The following is a 16,428-nucleotide window of genomic DNA, read 5'->3' on the forward strand; positions in this document are numbered from 1 at the left end:
TGAGCTTCCTGTCTATCACCACCCCCAAGTATTTGATGGTCGGCTTGGAAGTGATGATATGATTCCCGATTCTAACACAGGCGTAATTTCTCTTCCGGCGCTTCGTGATGAGGACCGCTTCTGTTTTTTCCTCCGCAAGCGTCAAACCAGAGCTCTCCAACCAGCATTTGACAGCACTGATTGCCTCGCTTGAGTATAACTCAGCATCTTCAAGATGCTTTGCGACAACAACCAGTGCTATGTCGTCAGCGTAACCCACCACTGTGGCTTCCTCCAGAAGGGGAAGATTAAGTACATCGTTGTACATGATGTTCCACAGTAGTGGGCCCAATACGGAGCCCTGTGGGACACCCGCGGAAACAACGTACTCCTGCGGTCCGTCATCAGTGTCATACCATAGCCTCCTTTCAGTTAAGTAACTATCGACGATAGCAGCGAGATAGGCGGGAATACCAATCTTCGCTAGGGATTTGCGTATTAGATTCCAATTGGCCGAATTGAATGCATTTTTCACGTCCAGGGTTACTACCACGCAATATTTGCTGGTACTACCCTTTCCGTGGATTGCATCTTCGGCCAAGCCAGTAACCAATTTGATGGCATCAATGGTTGATCTGGCTTTACGGAACCCATACTGCCGATCTGAAAGGCCGCCTTGGCCCTCAACAACCGGGAGTAATCTATTATAGATTACCCGCTCTAACATTTTCCCCACCGTGTCCAAAAGACATATGGGTCGGTATGACGATGGTTCACCTGGAGGTTTACCAGGCTTAGGCAGAAGTACCAACTTCTGTCGCTTCCAAGCCGCCGGAAATATTCCTTCGGACATGCACGCTTCAAACAGCTCAGCGAACATGTCCGGCCTGGATTTCACGGCAAGCTTAAGGGCCTTATTCGGCACTCCGTCCAGGCCCGGCGCTTTATTGTCTCCTATTCTGCTGCAGATCTCCAGCAGCTCGTCTCTGGTGACTGGAGGAATTGCCGTCACATTCAGAGGTGGTTGGAATATGTCGGTGCTCTCCTCTTGCTGAGCACCTCCTAGGCATAGACGCGTCACATGCTTTGGCGATGCATTGAGCCAGATGGACGGCTCTTTCCGTAGAGGCGCCCGCTATATCAGATTGATCTAACCACACCTCTAAGAAGCTCTGCTCATCCAAAGATTTTGCAGACCAGCCTGAAACCTTTTTCGGTTTCGGGCATGATAGCTCTTTGCCCTGTGGCTCGACACATATCTCAAAGAAGATTGCCTGGTGATCGCTGTGGGTGTAGCGTTCGCTGACGCACCAGGACATACCACGCGCCAGCGCAGGGCTGATAAAGGTCAGGTCTACAACCGACCCTGACCCCCCTTTCTGAAAGGTGTTTACGGCACCTTCGTTAGCCAAAACCATGTCCAGCTGCGCAAAAGCCTCTAATAGACTGCGCCCCTTAGCATTTGATTCTCTGCTACCCCACTCTAGGGCCCAAGCATTGAAATCACCAGCAATCACCTTTGGACTTCGTCCCCTTGCGTCGAGAACAAGATTATCAAGCATTTGCTCGAATTCAGGCAGTGTCAAACTTGGTGGGGCGTAGCAGCTGTATACATAAAGACCACTTATTGTCGCCCACACAAAGCCACTGGCTGCCTGACTTGCAGTACATTGTATGGCTTGTCGACCACAAGCCCATATCGCCGCTCCACCAGTCGAATCTGTGACCCATACGACGCCACCGTGGCGGTTTCTGTACGGTTCACTTATGATGGCAACCTGCATCTTAGATTCGAACGTGGTCTGCTCAAGTAAATCCTGAACGACCCTGCAATGATTCAGGTTTATTTGAATAAACCTCATTTTCTCATTGCAGTGAGCGCCTTCCTAAATTCCGGACATTTGGCACTTCCGGCAATGTGCCGGTTATCCTGTCCCTCTTTGGCTACGCACAATAGGCATTTGGGGTCCCTATTGCTCTATTGCCCTATTGGTCTGTCTGTCTGTCTGTCTGTCACACCCGATTTATTCGGAAACGACTAGACCGATTGTCACGAAAATTGGTGAGAGTATGTAATCTGGTGATCCCTTTACATGCAGTAAGTGGCGCCATCTTGTGTTAAGTTTAAGGGGGGGGGCTCCCCATACATGTGAATGGAGGGTGCAAATTTTTTTTTCACAGAATGTAGCCATGTAAGGTATCAAATGAAAGGTCTCAATTGGTACTTTTCGAATCTGGTTCAATATTTGATATTAGATGAAACATAGGGGAGTGAGGGTTCAAAATATGACCCACAGAAAGTGTAACAGGTCTCGTTCTCAGAACCTATCCAACCGAAAAATCTGAAAAAAATCACAGTGGTGCATCTCTATGAAATCTAGGCCTCAAAATATATCCGGTTCCGATATCTGCACAAATAAAGTTAATAATAGTATATTTCCACATTTTAGAAATTTACCCGGCACCCCCCCTTATGTTCATCCCAGAACTACGTGTAATGAAGAACATAATTCACAGTTTGGTCAAATTTGAAGAAAATCCAACAGTTATTAAGAAAGTTATAGAGGCTGAAACTTTACAATTTTTTGTGAATTTCGTGGACTCTACAACCTGCATGACGTCATTATCACATATCAATTCAATGAGTTCTTATGAATTGGGTCGCAGCGAATTATTTTGTTTCAGTTTTTTAGTTATTTGTCAACCAGACATGTGTGCATATAGGTATATAATATATGCGTGCTAATGAACTTTGCGGGTAGTGCCTAATTCAAATAGATATAAGAAGTAAATCGGAAATATGGGTACGATCAATTTATATACGTGCATATATGTGTACAGTATTCGATAATAGGCAGTTTGTTTGTTTAGGGTGAGCGTGATATCTATGACTGTAATATGTACGTATGTCTCGTAGTTTGGAAAAATATGAAGGATTATGTTGGATTTGTAGCTATATACGGACAGAAAAATGTGCGTTGAAGTTTCTCACATAAGATGATCACAAAACCTATATACCCGAAGCGCGAGCTTCCGGTATTCCGACTTGTTTTTATGATGAAATACAGCGAGTTCTTTGCAACCCTTCGAAACACCATTACATCTTGGGGTTTGGCGACCAACGTTGAACTGCTGAAACATTCGAAGACTGGCGATTCTTGGACTGCGGTCTCCACTTCTATGAAATTTGCTATGTCAGCCACTTTTATACGACTGAAAAGCAGGAGGGCAATAGAATCTACAAAGCGCGGATTAGGGATCACTATTATTAATATAACTTTTCCTGCATCCCGAAATTCTCAATGTCAATACCGAATGAATTATAATGATGACCATTTCAATATTTCAACAGATTAATGCCCACCTGGTTTATAATGAAGCAAACTCCGCCCTTAACCTAAATCAAAAGAGAGCACCCCTTCAATCTTCAAATATAACATGTGACTTGCTTACTTTCTGTTAATTTTCTTTTTCAGATATGTAAGTTATGCAAGTATTTGCTATCGATCTTGTTTGTCTAGACCCAATAGGTAACTCGCTCCAGCAATTAACCTTTTACAGTTCATACTATTGGTTATTTCTGGAAACAATCCCCACTAAATTCTATTAAACTAAAACTCATGATTCAATCTAAATCATTTATTTAAAATAGTATATAAATTGTGGTTCACCAAAGTTTGCATCTTCTAACTGGATTCATTTTGGAACCTGGTTCACAGCCAAAAGCATCTGTGAAAGAGGGTACACTGGCCAAGGAGTTAAATACGTGATATTTGTTCGACAAAGAAGAGTTGCTTTGAGGAGTGCACCATAATTTGGCAAAATTCATAAAAAATAGCTTTTCACTAGTAATAGTTCCTGCTGGCAGCAGTTCTTGCTGATTTCTCCGTTTCCAGTTCATGTAGGCCCGAAATGCGACTTGTATTCCTCCACTGTCAGCCACATTCTCGCTTAGACCTCCGAAGTCTCCCACACTTTCCCGAGATTCTGATGCAGAAATGTTGTTATACTGTGGGAGGACACACTCTAGATGGCTATAGTAGGCAATGAGCGATTTCGTTGTCCACCAGGTTTGCTCGGACCCTTTCGAGTCATAATCCTTTCCTTCGAAGTCGAATCCATGGGTCAACACGTGGCCAATGATAGCTCCAAGGACTCCATAGTTGCGATATTTAGGATAAGTCTTATCATATACAGGAGGTATAAGTAATCCAGCAGGAATGAATATCGTATTTGCTGTCACGTTGTAGAATGCATTGGGATCCACAGAGCTAGGTATCCAAGGATGCAATCCTTTCTCCAGTTGCATATGCTCAATTTCTGCTTCACGTCTAGCCAATTCCACACAATTTTTGTAATAATTGTTGGTGAGACGGATAGACGCTTCCCTGTTATCTGTAAACAAATCATCCGAATATCCTATGATTGTGCGCACTGCATGCAACTTTTCAAGAGCTTGATCCTTCGTCGACTGGTCCAGCCAAACAGACTCATTCAATATTTCCGCAAAAGCTTCTTTCACGTCTGCCACAATCTCACTCACACTTTGCTTCGTTTCGGGGGAATAATAGTTGTTGACGAAGACTTTGCCGACATTTGTTTTCATTTTCTTGATAACATCTTCCAAACAATATTCCGGACTATGTGCATCTTCTACTGCTGCTCTAAATTTGAACATGAATTTAAAAAGCAAGTATTGAGCGATTACTCGACTTTGGGTTCGAGATATTAAGTTCACTAATCTGCGATAGTACTCCTCATTGATTACTATTAGCGGCGACCACAAAATAGCAGATGTTTTTACACTATTAATAAAGTATGTCAGCCAATCCATTTGAGGAAAGCGATTCTTGAGAGTGTAAAAAGTTATTGGCTCTGGCGGGGTGACTTCGCTCTCATCGGGGACTATTCTTGCAATTTCGGTTTCAAATGCTACAATATCTTCAGATACTTCTCCAGCCTTTTGAATACTTAAGCCCAGTTTCTTGAATATCAATTTAATGTATCTTTTGTAAAAGGAGACAAGCTCGCCACTATTCCGTGAAGTCCCCAGCAAGTCTTCCTTATGAACGAAGTCGAATTTGGGAGCAACGAAGTAGGTTTTGAGGGCCGAAACGTTCTTCCAATCACGAGCGACGAACTCGTGAATGATGGCTTGCACCCCATATTTTCGCAAAACTGATACCTCCCGGACCCACTTGAAATCTTTTTCATCCCAGCTTTCGTTCACTATTGGAAGATTGACGAACGATTTTATTATCGTCTTGAGTTCAGGTAAGGTGCTTTCCGGTTGAGTGTCCAAACATACTGAATAAAACTTCCTTGCATTATTGAATGATTCCTCGTCGTTGCACCAGGTTGATGAGTTACAACTAAGACTTTTAGACAGCGACTCCGCTACTCTTTGTTTGGCAATCTCTAGGAAACCCAAAGTAGTATTTTCACTGTAACTGTCCACGTCTAAATCGTTTGCTCCTGCTTCACAAGCGAACTGATAAAAGTCACTGCACGGATCAACCTGTCTTGTTCGCGGTATCCTTTGGAAGATCTGCCAAAGATTACCTACTAAACTTGCAGCACATATTTGCACCAAAATGAATACTAAACACTTCCACATTGTAAGGGTGAATAACTCTGCGGGACTGATGGCTTGAGAAATGAAGTGGCTTCAGTTCGGTAACTCAAGCTCGCTAAGTGATAATCCTCGAACTTTTGATTTATTAAAAAAATGAAAACTCCCAACAAAGTGCTTTGGATAGATTATGGTGGAATTCGCTTATTCTACTGACAATTGCAGTTCTTGCAATTATTATAAATTGTCATAAATTGGTTATCCACAGGGCGGGATACTATCACCACTCCTGGACGAGTTAGCAAATACTGGAATACAGGTCCACGTTTACGCTGACGACATTGTTTCAATCTGAGACAAAAATGAGGATACCCTATGTGATAGAATCCAAACTACTCCTGCCTGGCCCAGGAAGGTGAAGCTGCGTATCAATCCAGCCAAAACCACCACTAGGAAGGGCAAGCTTGATCAACTGAGAGCCATAAGGTTATTTAGTCTTGACTTCATTGTAAGATTCTTCTAGATATTAGATATGAATATCGTTAGCAACTGCTTTCGATTCGGAGCCTTGACATTTTAAAATAAACGTAGAAATCAGCTTAAGGGGGTCATCCCGTGTGTCGGATCCTCGGAATCGAATTTTTTTTGCGTCAATTGTGTCTACATATAGTGTAGAATATATGGGCAAAGTGATTTTTTGATATTCGGAGTAGTTCGGAAATTATAGTCTTAAACATGTGATCAGTCACATGCCAGATTTATGTCGATCCCCGTAATAAAGCTCGTATTTATTGGTCTGAATGATGTTGGAATGACTTCGCTAAAAGGACAAGAGTTGAAGCCAAGACTGTACATGTGCTTTTTGAAGAAACCTAAGGTTTATGGATTAGGTATAGCAGATTAATGGTCAGTTAAGGTTTTATGGCTAAAAATCGCATTCTACTTTTTAAATGCGTTTTTCTCGAAACTGCATGTTGAAAATCGGCTGTCACCATAGCCCAAAATCTATCCAACGAAATTCTTTGAAATTTTCACCACTTATTCAGAACATATTTCTACGGTCAGCAAACTAGGATAATTACGATTTATTCAGTCGTTTTTTTTTATTCATTGAAGAAGCCGTGAAAAAACGTCAAAATTCATGAAAAAAAGTTTAACACGGCACCAAAAATTTAGCTTTTAATATTTTTTAATAATCCTAGTTTGCAGACCGTAGTAAAGCCTGTACGTTAAAATGCCATTTACCTTTTTTCTTTAAGATGACCACAGCTCCCTCTAGCGTGGCAGAAGAAAAATACCTTTTTTGGAGATGGGTGTATGAATTGCTTTGTATTTCAATAACGAATTATACGATTGGGCTGTAAAAATCACTATGCACGCTCAAGATATTAATAAATCTATGGTGAAAAATTCGTATTTGTATATTTATGCAGTTTTTCACAACAAATTTCTAAAAAAAGACAAAAAAAACGGCCTTCACACGGGATGACCCCCTTAAGTAATTTTATTGTTATAAAGGAAAATTAAGGAATAATTAGCGAGACTTTCAGCCGTTTCATTTCACAACTTATATAATTAGTTTAGCTTGTTTGAAATTTTTCTGTCAACCCTCTCTTAAACTTCAATTATTATTTTTTACAAAAATCAAGGCCTACTCCGCCACGGACAACAAGGGTGGTGGCATCTGTCAGTCGAATTAACAACATTCGAAATTTATTTCGAATGTTGTTAACCCTGTTGCGCCACAGTTACATTGCATTGAGGTGAAATGAGAAACAGAGGTCAAATATTTGGAAACTACACTACACCGAAAATTACTGTGAAGGACTCATGTTGGAAACATTTGTCGGAAACCTACGAGGGCTCTGATAACTTGCAGGTCCATAGCAAGAAAAACTGTGGCTGCGCAGTAGACAGATATGCCTCCTTTAATCTGTAAAGCAACTTCAGGCGGCAGACATCGCTATTCTGAGTGACAGCCAAGCAGCAGCAGCCTAGGTTCAACGAAGGGGACTCTAAACTTATGTGGGAATGCCTCGAGCTTGCACAATAAGGTCTGGATATTCTGGATTCCAGGCCATGTAGGGTTGAAAGGCAATGAGGCAACGGAGGAACTATCCAAGGAGGGAGCAGGGATGCCTTTACACGGGCCAAAACTGTTCTGTTAAGTCGGAAACGGGTTAATGGACATGACATTGAAAAATGAAAAGGAACGGCTGAGGCAACTATACTGTGGGAGCCTACTAGGAATGGAGCAGTCCAGGGTGCTTATTGGGGGATGTGAGCACAACCACACAAAGGACTGTTTAACCTCACTAAGAAGAACCTCTGAATCATAATGGGAATTCTACCTGGTCACTGCCGGCTAAACTATCACTTATGGAAGCTAGGGATATCTACAGACACTACCTGCAGGTTCTGTGCGAAGTGTGTCGAAACCTCCATACACGTTCTGCGGCAGTGTCTAGCACTTGTGCAAAGTAGGTCGAAGCACCAGGGAGAATACTTAATACCGAATGCAAAGTTGAAAGACTTGGAAGTAGGGAATATACTAAAATTCCTAACGGTTATAGGCTTGCTTGATACATGAAGTTATTAGGTACACTATAACCAATAACAATGGCACAATAGTTCTTTAAGGACGCAATGCGACTTCCCCTAAATATAATAATAATAATTCGCAGTAGCCGGTCCCAAGCTCGGTTGTGAAAGGAGGAAGGATTCAGTCTGAATGGCTGTACGTCACCGCAGCGCTTCAGGGGGTAGGTGAGGACACATGTTTTGTGCGGTCGGCAACACTGAACTAGTGCAATTAAGTTGTTAAATAAAGTTCCTTGTTGAAATCGTAATTTGTTGTTCTAATTAATACAAAGGAGACTTCGGATAGATAATTTGGTCGGACTCTCGTAACGGAGAGCACGGCGTCAAAGCCGCCAATCGTGGAACGGTTCGACGTCTCGGCGTCATGATGACAAGGAGGATCGCTCCGAATGCTGCAGCTGTTTCCTTACAGTCTGTGACAACCACTTCAGCAGGTTCGCATATGCAGCGGATGAAGTGGACTGAAGAAATGAATCTCTTTATCATCTCTCTCTTACTACTCTTACTTACTTACTACTCTTACTACGACATAACACGGGACGTGTACAACATCTTACTGCACCTTGTTGCACCAGACATTCGTCGAGCGTTTCCCGCAATTCGCGCACGTGTCTGTGCAGCGAGTCGCAGACTAGCACTATTTTATAACCCGCTGCGATGCAATCCCGGCCACCATCAGGGAACGTGTTCGACTTGAGGTCATCGTGGAAACTGGTGAGCGAGAGCCGATGTGGACAGACTCAAAAACACCACGCCACACTGCAGGCAACAGTTTTATTACTCGCCGAAGCACTCTCCTTCACGTCCGGCTGAGGTATCCGCTGAGGTTCGGGACGAATTCCAAAAAGCGTGTATATAATTCTCAGAAATGGACCCGTTGGATAGACCAGGTATTCCCAGGCTCTATGCATATCCAGCAACTCCGACAACTCTATCTCAAATCAATGATGAGATTGTCTCTCGGCTGTGTGCCGATATGTCGCTGCTGCAACTACAATCACTTGTGTATTGTGGTGCAGTTTCGGCTATCAGATTGCACGGTCAGAAGATTCGCTTTCGTCTTATAGGTTTGAATGGCCAAAGAGATCCACCATTGAAAATTCATCTGGAACGTCAACGGGACCCACTAAGGCAGGACATTGCTAGGATTCACATCAGCACTGGCTATGCCAGCAGACGGGTGAGGAATAAAGTGCTGAGGGTTTACAGGAACTATGCGGTCCCTAGTGAAATGTCCAGTCGGTTACGACGATATGGCGAAAGTCACTCCAGACGTGTCTAGAATTCAACTTACGCGAAAAACCAGCGGAGTTTTTTTTAGATAACTAAACGAATCCCATCAGCGCGTCTAGATAGTACAGTTTTCGGTGGCGGAAGCGAAATAATATTGGGGTGGACTTTGAGGGTTGCACACCCAGCATGCTGAGCATGGTGAGTACATTCCATTCCACTATGCCTGGCATGAATTTTACAGATGTTACCAAAAAGGAGGTTCGACGAGCCGTAAACAACTCGAGGGGCCCTGGTCTGGATCGGGTGCAGAGTTTCTGGTACAAAAATCCACCAGTATACATGGTCAGCTTGCACACAACATAAATGTGGTCATCAGTGGGCCGGAAGAATTTCCACCCTTCCTCACTATGCGGATTACCTACCTTATCCTTAAGACGGACACGGTACAGAACCCTGCAGACACAAGACCGATTACTTGCTTACCAACCCTCTACAAATTCATAACATCCGTTATTAGTGGAAGAGTCAACGCGCGCCTTGAGGCCAACAATATTCTGTCCGAGGAGTTGCCGAGTTGGTTCAAGGGGTTGCAAAGAACAACTCATTATCGACTCGGTAGTTGTAGGACAAGCAACTAGAGGCCAAAGAGACCTCTTTAGTTGCTATATCAGTTATGCCGAGGCATCTCGCATACCTGGCTAATCGATGTTCTACGTCTGTATCACATTGATCGGAAACTAAAGTTTTTGGCGACAGTCATGAAAGGGTGGCACATCACCTTATCAGTGCATACATCTGAGGGTGCTAATACCTCAGAGCCATCCATATATGGAAAGGCACCTTCCAGGAGAATTCGTTGAGCCACCTTTGGTTTTGCATGGCACTGAACCCCCTTTCATAGCTTCTGAATGATGCTGGAGGGCATGGTTTTGCAATAAAGTATGGCCTAAGTACTAAGTGCAAACTAACATACTTGATGTATCATACTTAGATGACATCAAGTTGTACGCTGGAACTGACGACCACCTTAGAAATCTGTTGCGCATAATACACATGTACAGCCGCGAGATTCGGATGCAGTTTGGATGAGACAAGTGTCGAATCAAAGCCATCCGCAAAAGTCATCACGAGCCTCATGTCGGATATAACATTGATGACCTCCACATCGTAGCTATGCCCGAGACAGACTTCTACAAGTACCTAGGAATTATGCAAGGAACCTATGCTCGAGTTGGTTGTTTGAAAGATGCTCTGTTATCCGAATTCCTGCTACGTTTAAAGCTGGTACTGAAATCACATATCGAATATTGCCGCGAACGAAGACCGATCTAGAAAATGTCCAATGGCGGATACGGACTACTATTTCCAAGTTCCGAATGCATCACCCAAATTCTGCCGTGGAGTGGGTGAACCTGTCTCGTAACATTGGTGGGCGTGGTTTCCGCGGTGGCACAACATCATCGCCAAGGCGACTCATTACGCGCTTATTTTTACAACAAAGAACAGACGCTGTTGCATGCAACAGTTTGTAAGGCAGACTGTGGGCTGGCTCCACTTAATTTGAAGGATCGATCTTTTAATCCTCTGAGTGGGGTAAAGTCGGACCAAGAGCGGATCAATGAATGGAAGTCGAAGGCAATGCATGGTAAACACGTGAATTGTCCTTGGTAGCCATTTATTGAATTGCATTTGTCGAACAGATAGCTGTATGCTGCGAAGCTCATTGCTGAGACGGAGGTGTCCATGTGTGCCATTCAAGACGGCATGGTCACCACTCGAGCTTCTAGAAAGTGCATAATGAAAGAGCAGGTAGAGAACGACCAATGCAGAATGTGTTCGGGGTTAGAGACGTTGTATCATCTCATCTTTAACTGCACTGTAACGGAACCGGTGTAATACACCAGCAGGCATCAAGCTGTATGTAAGGTGATTCATCAGAACCTTGCATACAAGCATGGGCTGATCATGGGAACATGTCCGGTTTACCGATATCAGCCGAGAGCAGTGGTTGAAATTTCTGCTCACAACATGTATTAAGACCGGGAAGTTCTAACTGATCGGCACATACCACATAACAAACCTGATGTTGTGCTAGTTGACAAGACGGGTTGCTCCGCGTATATTATTGATGTTGCTATCTCCCATTACAGGAACATTGGAGAAGAAAATGAACTATGAGCCACTGGTTCGAGAAATTAAAGAAATTTGGCGTCTCGAGAAAGTGGTTGTAGTTCCCCTGACAGGTATTGCACCTGAATCCCTCACGGTTTCCCGTGATGTGCTGGGACTCTCTCACAGTCTGGTTCAAATCATACAGAAGCACACTATCGACCAAAAATAGGCTGGCTTTCGCTCTGCATTCTCTCGGCAGACCACATTAACGCCCATTGACACAATGTGGAGGAATGTGCGGGGTTTAGATCAACACTTCACCTTGGCGAAAACCTTTAACAGCATAAATGGAAACGGAATGCTTCAGCTTGGAAGGGCATTCCGGAAAAACCAAAAGCATGCTTCAAGCGCTACGCTTCTATCCTGCGACTACGGGTGTCTGACGACCTCAAAAAATGTTTTACCCAGTGCCCGCATACTGCTTTAGTTTAGCAATAGCAAAGGAAGTGCTTGAGGATTTTCGCCTCTTGGCAATGTGAATTGTAGGTTTTACCGAGTCTGGCGCCATGTTTTCCCATAGGACAGTGCCCGTGCAGACCGCAGTAATCTTATATATATTTGCATGCGACTAGCACAAGAGCGCTCGCGATTGGGTCTTGTAATAGGCGAGCCAAATCCTTCTTGACTTGGCACAGGGGGTGACTCTTTGCCATTTGAAGTCCGCGCCTGCTAAGTAATACGAGTACATTCCTCTCTTAACAGTCGGTACACAGACTGTGCCCACCGGAGACTGTTAAGAGTAGAGCCCCACCTGGCCAGTCCTCCAGCTCGCTTTTTTCCTTTCTATGTTCTTATGGCAGGAAACGCAGACGAGAGTGACCTTAAATGTGCTTCCCAGACTATTCAATGCATTTCTGTTCTGGTCCACCAGTCCGAAGAATTTTGCCGCTGAGTATAAACTTTATTGACTACATCTTGAAGCCCCCAGCCCCACCTTTGCCAACGATCACTCCGTGATGTCACTCGTAATGGAGAGAAACATCCCTGACAACAATATCCTCAAGTTTGTGGAATGCACCGCCACCTTCACTACGATCATGTCTAATAAGCGTAGAATTTCATCCCTCCCAATCAAACAGAGTACCGGAGAAATGGCGTCACCCTGGAACGTGCCTCGGCTAACAGTTCTGGTCCAGATCTCCCAGATCCGACTGGATTATTTAAGTTCTTAGCATGGAGATTATCCAATAGTATAGTTAAAGCTTCCTTGATGAAGTTGATACTATTGTTGTTGAATGCTCCCTCTATATCCAGAAAGGCAGCAAGAAAATGCCAATTACCTCAGTGTGATACGTATCCCAAAGAGATACAGCTCCGGTAAATCTCGACAAGCCACGGCACAACCCTTTCTCGCTGCCTCTGTAACGTTCTGGGTCCGGTGATTTAAATACAGAGATGCTTTTTATAGGCCAGCGATTACCGATTTGACATTCTGACACGAATGTAGTTGGATATCCTCCAAGCAACCCTCTGAGTCGCAGTCCTCTTCGCTGCCGCGGAAGTACCTCTGATCCAACTCCAGGGTTTCACCAGAAGATTCCGACCATCAGCAGACAGAATCTTACTGAGTCTCATAGATTTACTAGTGCTTTTAATGCAAACAGGACCGCTTTTTGGCCATCTTGATGGCCCACTTGTATCTTTTCAAGCAGTCCTTGTATGGCTGCCAATATTTGTGCTTGTACCAGATGTTGAAGATCTCTTTGGTCAGCTTCCTGACAGCTGGACAAGTCTTCATTCCACCACAGTGTCGATGTGTTCTTGCTGTATTTAGCAGGACAAACGATTTTAAAGGCAGTTTCGAACGCCTTTCCAGAGACTCTTGACTCCAGTGTGTCTGTCATACCAACATTTGTAGATGCTCGGCGCATTTAATGTTCGTCTGAAGAGAAGTACTTTTCTTGTCGCAAATCTAGCAAAGCTCGTCCTAATTAACAAAAACAAAGGAAACCCTGAGTTGCCGTCTCCATACCGACCAGTTTGTATCCTTCAAAACACCGGTGAGATCATCAAGAGTAGAATAGCTGAAGCAATACACTGCCAGTAACCCGTTGCCAAAGCAGCTTAGTTTTAAAACCAGGAAATCCACATGTTGTTCGCAAAACTGAGGTGGGTATCTATCGATCTCGACGGGTAGTGCTAATATACCAGATACGCTTCTACTGGGCTCCCCGATATTTAGGGATTGAATGAAGGGACAAAGAAGATACTTCGGAGATCCAGATCCATCCTACGACCGGATTTCCAGGGCGCTTCCGATAATAATCTGCTAAAACGTGACATGCCAGACAAGTCGTTCCGGTAGGGCTATTTAGATGATGTTATAGCATTTGTTACCAGAAGCACTATTAAAGAGGCGCAAGGCATATTAATGCGGAGGGTTATCGGAAGGATGGTGACCCAAGGGAATAGCTTTGTGCTGTGAGTGGCGAGACGATTATAAATCAATTGTTAAATTTCTTATTCGTTCTTCAAACTAGCAACATCCCTTCCTCCGCTTAGTTCCTCCCATTGGTGGAAAGAATTTCTTGACGCAAACACTGTCTAAGACAGAAAAGTTGAAGAATTGACTTGAAATAATGCGTCAAGCCGTTCTTGGCTAATTCTCTGATGACAACAGGTTTTTAGTTGTGTGCGTGTGTTCACCCACCCTACCCAAAAAAATCCCTTCGTTTACAACTGAGACTATTCTCGAACAATATTAGTCGTGACTTTTGATTTGGTGTCCCACTTGACTATGTTCGCACGATGTTGATCCCTTTGAACTCAACGTAACGATGATATCCTCGCAGCATGGCATTTATGGATGTAGCAATTCTCGAGCAAGGTGTATAGAGCAGATAACCAGAGGCTTGCCAGCCAGCGGATAAGGGCATACCTATTAATGTGTAAGTATGAGCTCTAGCACTTGCTTCTCAGACTGTGCATGGGCATGTGTTTGCACATACCTGATACGTAGACTTAAATTTCTATTGAAAGGATATCCAGAACGTAAAAAAAAATAAATAAAAGGCGAGAGAAAGAAAAAACTTGCGGTGAAAGGTCTCGGAATACTCGGCGGTTTTTGGTAGTCAGGAATTCGACTCCCGGTCACCGATATCCCGACGAATTGGGATGACCGATTGACTCTTTCGATGAACTCCCCAACAACCAAAATATTAGCGAGTCGAAGATCCTACCAACAGAAGACGATGGACAAGTGATGTGGTCTATTCAAATCATCAAAGCCAAACGGCCTAAATACGGATGGGGCTAAAAGCGAGGCTTTATGTTGAAAGTTTAGAACAGCAAATCTATACTTGATGAAATATTAGGCGATGGCGGCTTTATGGTTTCTTACCAGAGCAGAGCCAAATCGTCAGACGGTGCCTCACCTCTACCCTGGGAGCAGCGGGACCGAAGCGGCTCACAGATATTAAGTGCTCCTTTATATAACTTGCAAAACACAATATGACTACGAATTATGTTGAGCACAAATCCACCCATACTATCGACCAAAGCTAATATTTTGAAAGTTTGGATTTCTAAGCTCTAAACGAGGGGTCCGTGGACCAAAAAAAAGAGGGAGTAAGTTGCTCCCCATTTGGTCCGGTCCAGCATCAAGTTGATGCGGACTTAGGACCCCGCAACTCTCAAAAAAATATTTTCAGCTCTGGCCAAGCTTTGGTCAATAGTATGGGCGGATTTGCGCTCAACACAATTCGTAGTCATGTTGGGTTCTATAAAGGATACCTGAATTCCATCTACCACGGCTGAATGAACAAAGATTGGTTTTTCCTCTAATGTAAAGTATCTGGGTGTAATCCTGGATCCAAAGCTAAATTGAAGATTGAGCATAGACCTGAGGATTAAGAAGGCATGTAAGCCTTCTATGCCTGCGAGAGGACCTTTGCAAAGAAATGGGTTCTCCGGTCGAGGAGAATCTCCTCCCCCTAGACCTCCACATTAAATACTGTTACGAAAATCACTTTGGAAAATTATGTGTGACATCAATGTGAATCGTAGTTATGACAATTAGCCAAGACGCCAAAATTGTATAACAGTAGGGCGAATATTTAGTTACGATAATTGCTAACAGATGACTCTAATGCCGCTGGAAAGATCCTGTCGCAAAGTAGTTTTCTAGTAAAGTGTTTAGATGCCTTTCTGGAATGTTCCGCGGGGTACAAAAGGGCCGGAAATCCGCCCACAAAGTCAGTATGGTTCTAGAGTTAGAACAGATCGCGTCGGGTATGAATACGCCTCGAATTGTACTAATTAAAGAATTTGCATAAGTACTTATACAGTACGGTTGTGTGTTTAATAATTAAGTGTTTAATAAACGCTTGTATTAAAGTTATAGAACGGGATTTTGTGTTTAGAGCTACGCAATCCAGTGATACGAGCCTACGCAAAGCAAGTAATGTAACGAGTGACGAGTACGAATAGCTTATAACGTAACAATTGGTGACAGCGAAGGGGTTACGTGAAGGAAATCTTAACAATTGTTGACAGCGTTAGAATTACGTAAAAGCAAATTCATAACGATACGTTGCAGCGCGCAGTGCCGTCAGACTATGTGAGTCCGGATACTGGGCAACGAAGTCCTACGGCCACAGCAACATCCTCGACGAAGTGCCTCGGGAAAGCTGGCCATTCACCACGGCCTATGCCATATGGAAGCTGAACTTTACAAGAAACATTGCTGTGGACTTTCCAACCAGGGCAAAGTGGAAGACCGGCGGCGTGTTGCAAGACTATGAGTCAGTATTCATTACCGACGGATCAAAGATGGCCTATGGAGTCGGCGCCTATGTCGACGGCTGGAGCGAGATTCGAGCTCCAAGTGTAACATAGCCATTCTGACCGACAGCCAAGTGGCCATCAAGGTC

The 16,428-nt window shown here is 43.7% G+C and overlaps 1 protein-coding gene across 1 annotated transcript; it reads right to left on the reverse strand.

Annotated features, from left to right (window-relative positions):
- Window positions 1-3,603: 3,603 nt before the first annotated feature.
- Window positions 3,604-5,596, reverse strand: LOC119658145 (neprilysin-4-like). The gene has a single exon (XM_038065412.1). It carries the CDS (start codon window positions 5,594-5,596, stop codon window positions 3,647-3,649), a length of 1,950 nt encoding a protein of 649 aa, XP_037921340.1. The 3' UTR covers window positions 3,604-3,646.
- Window positions 5,597-16,428: the final 10,832 nt, after the last annotated feature.

This window comes from Hermetia illucens, chromosome 5 (assembly GCF_905115235.1).
Source record: "Hermetia illucens chromosome 5, iHerIll2.2.curated.20191125, whole genome shotgun sequence".
NCBI classification, from domain to species: domain Eukaryota; kingdom Metazoa; phylum Arthropoda; class Insecta; order Diptera; family Stratiomyidae; genus Hermetia; species Hermetia illucens.